This window comes from Lotus japonicus, chromosome 5, assembly GCF_012489685.1.
Source record: "Lotus japonicus ecotype B-129 chromosome 5, LjGifu_v1.2".
Lineage (NCBI taxonomy): Eukaryota > Viridiplantae > Streptophyta > Magnoliopsida > Fabales > Fabaceae > Lotus > Lotus japonicus.
In genome coordinates, this window is record NC_080045.1 from 60,737,928 (window position 1) to 60,747,219 (window position 9,292).

General features: G+C 36.2%; 1 protein-coding gene across 3 annotated transcripts; it reads right to left on the reverse strand.

The window, feature by feature from the left end:
- Positions 1-5,169: 5,169 nt before the first annotated feature.
- On the reverse strand, positions 5,170-8,878 carry LOC130717312 (tubby-like F-box protein 8). 3 transcript variants are annotated; one of them, XM_057567495.1, is made up of 6 exons: positions 8,614-8,878; positions 8,258-8,346; positions 7,362-7,830; positions 7,133-7,220; positions 6,257-6,389; positions 5,170-6,132 (listed from the first exon to the last, which is right to left on the reverse strand). In XM_057567495.1, exons 3-6 carry the CDS (start codon positions 7,707-7,709, stop codon positions 5,397-5,399), a joined length of 1,305 nt encoding a protein of 434 aa, XP_057423478.1. In that variant the 5' UTR covers positions 7,710-7,830; positions 8,258-8,346; positions 8,614-8,878; the 3' UTR covers positions 5,170-5,396. The 3 variants fall into 3 exon arrangements, with proteins under 3 accessions (XP_057423478.1, XP_057423480.1, XP_057423479.1); XM_057567497.1 differs by having other exon boundaries at positions 8,224-8,346; XM_057567496.1 differs by lacking the exon at positions 8,258-8,346.
- Positions 8,879-9,292: the final 414 nt, after the last annotated feature.

A 9,292-nucleotide genomic window follows, 5' to 3' on the forward strand; every position in this document is an offset into this window, starting at 1 on the left:
AAAGGAGCACATTTACTCCCTTATCTTTCAATTTGTGCAAATCAACTCCTTCCGTTAAGTTGTCATCCAATTTCAGACGGAAATCGTCTATGTGGACTTCATTAACGATGTGGCTCTGACATTACCCGCCACTAGGATACCATGTCATATATTGTTTATTTAAAAATAATTCTTTTTCTATTAATTCAATTTTAATTCTTTTAATATCTTATTCAATCTTCATCTTCAATCTCTCGATTAAACACCACCGCCACACACAGACCCCCACCACCATTAAACAACATCAACCCTCCATCTATCACAACACCAACACCACCGCTCCATTCTTCTTCTTCTCTCTTCATTTAACCACCATGAAATCGAATTCGAATCTCACACCATGAAACCCACTGTCACTGAATCAAACCTAGGCAACCCAGAAAAGAGTGTGATTGCAGGGGAAGAGGATGGAGCTGAACCCAGAATCTGAAATTTTCATAAATCTTTCCAGAAACTCTAGATTTGAAACAATCAAGAGAAAAAGAGGGGAAGAGGATGAAGCTAAAATCCTGAATATGAATTTCATTTTGGTATGGTTACATCTTGAAGCTACAAAGGAAATTCCAAATCCCAAACCCATCCTCACCATCGATCAACTCCTCTATAGTCCCAACGGTCTCACCGTCAACGTCGTCGCTTCGTCTTCATCATCAACGCCCAAGAACAATCAGGAAAGTCACCCACCCTCACCTCTGTTATCAGCTTCTCCTTCCCTTCTTTTATTTTTCCGCGGCCCGCGGATGAGGGTTGATGGCGAAGAAACGGTGGCGTGGTCGAACAAGATCGACGATGTGGCGAAGAAGGTGAAAGTGCTTGCTCTTGCTCTTACTCTCTTCGGCGGTGTGCGATCAGTGGAGTTCAAGGTCAGATAGGACGAAGGGGAGAAGGGCTCTCTGCAAGGGAAGGGAAATGGAAGTGCTGGTTAATGTGGAGTGCTTGAGATCTGGGTTGAATCTAGGGTTCAAAGCTTGTTCATTTGTATCAAGTTTTAATTTTTGGTTATTGATTTGGTGGAAGTCTTTTTGTCTGGAAGATGGAAGATGAAGCATAAATGGTTCTAACGGTTCCGTGTAGATTTAGGAATCTGATTCAGGATTAAGGTTAAAATGTTTTAATCACTCTCCTCAATTTCATTTTCCTTTTTTTTTACGATTTATCTATTAGAATTTCTAATAGGGGCGCGGGTGTAAATAGAAAACGGGGTGGAAATAGCAAGCCACGTCAGCGAGCTCCGTTAAGTTTTTAACAGTTCATTAACGGAAGGAGTTGATTTGCACAAATTGAAAGATGAGGGAGTAAATGTGCTCCTTTTAAACATAAGGGAGGCAAATCACACATGAGTGAAAGATGAGGGAGAAAAACTACAATTAAGCCTTTCTTTTTCTGATTTCAAGAAACAAAACTATTTTCTTTTTCTGATTAAAGTTGAAAATTATTTCTGAAAATTTATTTTAAATTATAAGTTGAGGAGAGGATAAGACAAATCAAGTCTTTTGAAGCATACGTTAAACTCAATAACTTTTTTTTACCAACATGCCGTTATGAGTTATGACAAATTGACAAGTCCTCAAGCCAGTACAATACAAAGATAAATTATATTCTCAACCCCATGAAATAGCACGTGCCTCGCGCGCAGTATATTTATGTATGGTGTACTTTGCATCTCCACTGATAGGGAGAGAGAAAGAGGAGGTGGTTAGGAGAGAAATTGATGACTGTGTTTTCCTCTAGCTAGCTAACTCTCCACAATGACAGGGATATCTGCATTTCACCCTCCATGATCAGCTTCTTCTGCAATCAGATCAAAGAGCAAGCATCATAGGATCATGTTTCACTAGTACTAACATGTTGCAACAACCAGTGCTCACATCTCGTAACTCTGTCAAGGGCTTCAACCCCCATAGATCAGGTGAAATGCTCTGAAATCAGTTATGCTTAGAAATTACAAATCTTAACTTCTGAGTAAATGTGTATTCTTGTATCCTGAGCAAGTTTTGAAAATAAACATGTTATTTGTTTGAGAAGGTTCGTTTAGTGCAATTGTTAATCTATGTTAATCTATATGCTGCCAGTTGCATCTAGCTAGGGATAATGTTGTGTTGATTATGCTTCAACATATTTTAGGTGTGCTCTCGTTTTGGACCAGCTCTTTACTCCCTTCATTTCTTAATATTTGTGACTTTAAGATTGTGACATGCATTAAGGAGTAATTTATTTACTATAAGAAACAAAATTTCGGGTTCCCGAGTCTTTAATTTATTGAGAACCATAAGTTATTGGTTACCTAATGTTTAAAATGAGCAATTTTAATCTCTGAATTTTTAATTTGTAAGACTTTTGGGTCCTTTCATCACACCGTCGTATCCACTTTTCCATTTACACTTCAATTATTATTATACCTAAATATAAATATTTAAATATCTAAGTTAAGAATTTAATGTAATTTCACAAAAAAAAACATTTTTTTCTTATTTTCTATTCAACCAAATAAGAGGAGAAAATGTTCACATTATTTTTTCTCTTATCTTTCTACCCTATCGAACAATTTACTAGATTTAGTTTATTTCACACATATTATTTTTTTCTCACTCTAACCAAACAAAGTGTAAATGGTTAATCTAGTGGAGAATGTCAAGGTCTACTCTTCTTTTGAAAGTGCTCTTGAATTCCACAACTTTCTTTGTTTGAACAGTGCTACCAACACTCAATTTGTACTCCCCTTTCTTCATTTTTATTGTTTGAAATCTATGTATGGTCTACATGGGTTCCACGCCAATTTTGTCGGAGTTATATAAAGTTTAGTTGAGTGTTGAAAAGAAATTAAGAAAGCCGGTGGTAGAATTTAAAAAAAAAAAATCACCAAAGCGATAAACACGTGACAATATATGTTGGCAAAAACTCGACAAGTAATTAGGATACTGGCGGGGACCTTCCCAGCCATTAATACAATTCATGGAAGTAGTTATGATCCATTAACCGATTGCCAAATACTGGACCAACTTTATGAAAGAGAAAAATTACGAGGAGTGAAGGTATAATTTATTTTGACATTGTTAACTAAATTTAAATTTTAAGAGAAAATGGTAGTTGCATGGTAAGAGAAAATGTGTGAAAATTTAATTGGTTCACAATGTCTAAATTTTGTACGTTGAGTCGTTGACAATACATTATGGCGCACCATACATTATAGCATGGGCGTATCCAGGATTTTCTTGTTGGGGGCGAAATATAAGATTAAAAAAATCTTCATTGAATATTATAAAAGATTATTTAAATACAACTATTATTTCTTTCATAGTACTAAATTTACCTATTATTGTATCAACATAAAATGTTTCAACAATTTCTCTTTCGATATATACAACTAATAAATTTATAAGAAGATCATATTCAATTTTGTTGCAAAACCAAAGTCTTAACAACTTTCATTGCATAAAAATATCGCTTTGTAGATGTTGTTGAAATAGGGAATGTCAAAACAAGACGTAGCAATCTATCAACAAGTGGAAATATTGTTGTTTCTTCAGTTTCAACTAACTTCTGATAATACTCGGATAAATTGGAATTTTTTCCTAAATTAGGATCTCGGGAAACATCTAAATGATAATGTCTTAGTTGAAACGGCAAATTTCTCTTTTCTAGCTCGGAAAAATCATCTGCATAAAACTTCTCAACAAGCTTACATATTTTCTCATTACCAAATGATTTAAAATTTTCCTTAGGATCTAAAGCTGAACTAAGTATGAGAAGTTTCACTACCTCTACATTAAATCTTCCATTTAATTCATATAGTTGCAAATCAATTGCAGAATAAAATACATCTATCCTATAAGGATGTTCCATATCTCCACCTTATTTCTTATAACGATCATTACTCATTAAATAAGGGGTTTTCATGTCAGGAACTTTAACTTGATGAGCATCACAAAATGTTATAACATCTTCTATATAAAAATACATATAGTCGGTGAACATTTCAAAATTCTTGGGGGGCGATAACCCCTTTCTGCCCCTACCTAGATATGTCCCTGCATTATAGTTAAACTCAGTATCAAATGATATGTCAAATTTTATTGCGTAATGAATTTCCACAGGAGTTCTGGTTAGATAATAAAAGTCTAACCACCGGGTCCGGGGTCTTGAGTCAGGAAAAGTTTTGGTAGAATAAATCCTCTCATTTGTAAAAACAACTTTCCATCTCAAGTTTTAATCTCAACATTTAAACATAAGCATAAATAATAGATGTTATATATGGTTAGGATCCTCTTATATTCCTTGATGCTGAAATACCAGCAACACTTTTTTTCATCAGCTTTTTAACACTTTTTTAATGATTAAAATCCATGTAAGGCTCACTAAATAATATGATGTTTCATTGACACTCACCTATAAGTGGAAAATGGATGAAGGAGGAGAGAGATAGGAAGAAAAGAAAAATAGAAAGAGAAAATATGAGTGTGATAGATGATAAAATATTAAATAGTGAAGATATGGAAATAAAAATGAGTGAAATAGAGGTCAATAAAAAATAAAATGAAGTGTGAAAGAAGCAAAGTCCAAATAATATAGGTCCCGATTTGATGCAATTGTACAAATATGTGAAGACTAAAAAACTGCTATTGCAGGGTTTGACTAATGGTGGCTCCAGTACTATTTGGAATGGTACTTCACGGTAGGCTCCTCATCAAGTTTGAAAAAATTAAACAATTCATGGCAAAGTTTCCATCTGTATTTACCAATTCTTACTTTATTTGGCACGTGCACTAGAACCCAGCATATTCTCTAAAACTCAATTAAGATTCTAGACATGAGAGACCAAACACAAATTGTATAAACTACATTTTCATTACATCTAATATCGAGTAAATCATCATATTGGCCCGGTAAAATATATTGGGTTACTTTAATTTAGTCTTTGAAAGAAATAAATCACTACTATCTCTCAACGATGTAAAAGAAGATCAATTTAGTTGTTTTCAGGGACTAAATCAGTTGTTGCAAAAGAACTATATTGATCGTCTTTCCATCTTTGAGTGACAAAAAAATGATTTGTTTCTTTCGGTGAATACCCGCCCAATATCTTTCCGAGACAAAGATGATGTTTACTCCATTTTCAACAAAGCATGGAAGTCTACATCAACAAAGTTTGAATTTTAAACCAAACTGGCATGAGAATTCAAAAGACAAGGGTAATGGCTAAAAGAAAGGGAAAAAAATAGGGACATTGGGTACAGATAACAGATTGTTCTGTACTTTACAAACTATGAGGCTTAAAATGTCTTGATGCAGTTTCACCATCCTATGAATGTCTAAAATGGAGATTAAACAAATCCTATTTGTCTCACCACATATAATATCTATTCACATGCCAATTTTGTGTCGAAGCTAGTCAAGCAAATGGCAAAAGCCTGAAATGCAGACAGCGGGTACCGATAGTCCATTGTAAACATGTCCTTGCCAACCTTCCCGAACTGAAGAATAATCTTGTCAGGGTCAGATGGTGGCTGAGATGGTGGTGCCGCTCCTGTTCCTGTTGGAGGAGCTCCACCACCACTTGCAGGCTGTGTTGCAGCAATCAGCTGGAAATTCTTGACCGACGCGACAGTCACTCGGCCCCTGAAGTTGAGACACCAGCATTGCAGCTGTTCATGCCATCTCGGAGACTTGTTCTTAAGAACCAAGGGTCTCTCCTTTCCCTCCTCCTCCTCCTCCTCATTGCCAGCTCCGATTATGTCTGAGAACCTGGCGCTGCTGAACTCGGTTGAGTTGTCGATTGATCTTGCGAATGATATGCTCCGGAAAGAGTCCTCAAGGGCACGCGGAAGGAGCTCTGGCTTGCCCGGGACAGAGCCACCGAGATCAAGGGATGATGCAGGGATTGAGTGCATAGTACAATTCATCCTTCGCGGGCCCCTAGTACCGAGGACGTTCAACTCATAGGTGACCTGGGCGATGTTGTAGCTGCCGCTAGGGACCTTCGGGGAAACCTTTTTCGAGTTAAACCTCCGGCTGCGGCCTGGTGGAGATAGCTGAGCATTGTTATAGGGAGGCTGAGTATCATAAATTATAAACTTGGTGCCAAGAAAATTAGACCTGAGACAAGGGTACATTGATAAGGTATGAGTACAAAATGACAGGAAAGTGTAGAAACAATGACTAATAGCACAAAATGAATGTGTAAACCAGCAAGAAAATAGAGTACACAAAGTAGTCATACCTCAATTTTCCAATGTAAGTGCTACTAGATCTCGATATGTTATCTGCATCCATTGATATAATGTACTCTGTGCAAGTCGTTCTTCTGGTCCGTTTTGCAGAGAGAAGAAACTTCCCATTTTCAACAAGCAAGGCTGCAGGAACACAGTTGTGAGTTCAAAACATGCCCCCGAAGATATCGAATGCCAGGAACATAAGATTGCTAAATGCATATCCATAGTCTATAGTAATAGCAACACAGTATTCAACTCAAAATAAGGAACTACTTATGCCAGCATAGAAAATAATTGAACCAATAAACCAATTAGAAGAGAGTCGGAGACTATGGAGCATGGACTATTTGCTCATAATTACAGTAATAGACACACTAAAGCATTGGCTAACAAGGAAAAAAAGAACAAACATAAACATACATGTAGTCAAAAGCATGCTTATAACATAGTTGAAATGACTACTTGTAAACAGCATGCAAGAAGTGACATCAACAACCCTCTATGAGCAGCTTGGTGACCAAAAGTAATGGACTTCAATAAATCGACATAAGAAACTCATAAATAAGGCACAGCAAAGAACTAGACCATCATAAAAGCTTACACTTTATTAAGTATATTTCATTCATACGTCATAGACCTGTCAATACTATACAAGTCAAAAACCATGCCAGATTGCTACTAAATTCTCCATTTTGTTGAAAAGAAATGAAGGTCAAATGCAATTTAGCAGCAGTAAAATTCAAGGAAAAATACACTGAAACATAAGGGTTAAAAGAAAATACATACATAAAATGCCCAAAGTTAATGCACTGTGTGGTTAAAAAAAATCACAACGCAATATGGGCAGATAAACTCAAATTATATGTCAACAAAGTAAAGCTTACCGGGACTAAGACAAAGGAAGAGATGGTATGTCAGTTTAGATTTGTCTCTCTTGATGAAACACTGGATTGGCCCATCCCTATACCCAGGCTGTAAAACAAAAATCAACCAAGCACAAAATAGTGCAAAATTTAGCCATATACCAATTTTATATATGCTTTAGACATGAAGTAATCATTTTATGTGTTTTTTGAACCTAGGATAGAATGATGAAGATAAAAAATATATCACCTGCTTTAAGGAAACAGGGAAAGTAATCTTCCCACAGAATTCAGGACTGCCGACAATTTCTTTGCACATTTCTCTCCAGGACTTGCACACAGCAGCACACGCAACCACGTGCTTACGACCAGGCCATGCACTTTCATTTGTTTCCAATCTCTTAATTACATCGCGAAGGAGTTCAGGGGGAAGGCTAGCCCATCGACTGCTCTGTATAACCAGAGGCTGGTCGTGCAACTCATGGACCGAACTCCGTGACTTGCTCCTGCTATGCCCAGGAAGTATTACATCAAAACTCCGTCTTGATAAGCTTCCAAATCCATCCCTTACATCACGAACTATGCTGCGGAATGACATTTGTTCCAATATACCGATAGCCCCGGAACACAGTAATTATCAGAGCCACTTGAGAATTAATGCTCTAGTAGTTATTAAGAAGACGCCAAAACCAACTCACAAATCCTAGTAGAGTGAAGAGCTGCAAATAAAACAAACTTTAATTCAAATTCCATCTTCAATGCTTAGTGGTCAAGAAATAAAAGAGAAGGAAGAGGGATAGGGCAAAGCACAAAGTGAAAAAGCAAAGAGATTCTCATCAAAGAACCCCCCCACATGGACTAAAGGCTAAAGCAGGCTAAAATTCCATACTTTTGTCAGAAACAATTTTTGGTGAGTTTTGAACCTGATCTTGAACCTTCTCAATCTAACTTCTCATAGGCACAACACAATCAGACCAAGTTAAAAAAACTTATCAAGGGTTCTATTCTGTATTCACTTTACATCTGATTATAGAATCACAAACCCTATTTTTAGTTGAATCTTTCCCTCTTTCCTTTTATTTTGTTCCAGAAGTTAGAATCAAATGAAATACCTCTCACAATAAAGTTAAAGGTGAGATATCAAACCTCAAACACCAAACTTCAGTAACTAATAAGACTCTCTCTCTCTCTCTCTCTCTCTCTCTGGAACCATGAGATCATAGAGCATAACAGATCTGTAAAGAGCACAAAAAAATAGATCAGAATTTCCACTACAAACTACTATTATAAAAACAATCAAAATATAAGAATCCAATAGTAGATTCCTGTAACCATTAAAAAAAATTATTTTTACAAATACCCAAAATCTGCAGAAACCAGGGACTAGAACTACCCAAATGTGATACCACAAAACCGAGGGTTCATGACTTCAAAAATTGAAACTTTTGAAAGCCACAAAGAGACCCAGAAGAGAAAAAAACAAGGAAAGTTACTGATCATACCGAAAAAACGCATCTAGTACTCGAAGTTTCCATATTCCAGTAAGAAAAATGAACAGAGATGCATTCAAACAGTGAGCATGAGAAGCATCAATCACCAGAGACAAGATGAAAAAGGTAGCTGACAGTAAACCAACACCATGTTCCAAAGTCTTATCAGAGAAACACGCTTTAGATTCACAACAATGATCAAACAACGCTCTTTCTCTCTCTAACTTTTCTCTCTCTATGACAAACGAACAAAGAAGGTGACTCTGTAGGAGACACGGACTCAACGCCTTCATTAAATCCAACGAAAGAAAAAAATAAAAAAAAAACTGTTTTTTATAAACATCCAATACCGGTTATTCTTTAGATGTCGTCAAATTTGAGATTTAGTCACAGTTAAGACTCATCATATCTCTTCCGTAGTGTATTGTATAAGGATCGAACTTGAGAATTTTTCTCACACATTCAGTCTGCGTTGCTAACTGAGCTACCTCTCTTAGATATAAAATAAAGTTGTTACTACAAGTAACAAGTAGTACGAATTAATTAATTATGATTACTGAATTAATCATTTGTTAATGTCACTGTCTTAGTTTCTTAATAAAAAATATTCTAATATGAGATTACCCACTTGAGGTGGGAACATTTTCCATTTGCGGTGGGATGAATTACTGTTTTGTCCCTGGCGGTTGAA

Coding starts and splice junctions, on each gene's coding strand:
- LOC130717312 (XM_057567496.1), bottom strand. CDS start 7,709: ATGTCATTCCGCAGCATAGTTCGTGATGTAAGGGATGGATTTGGAAGC. Junction 7,221..7,361: donor TCCCTGTTTCCTTAAAGCAG/GTGATATATTTT, acceptor TTTGTTTTACAG/CCTGGGTATAGGGATGGGCC. Junction 6,133..6,256: donor ACTTACATTGGAAAATTGAG/GTATGACTACTT, acceptor CCCTTGTCTCAG/GTCTAATTTTCTTGGCACCA.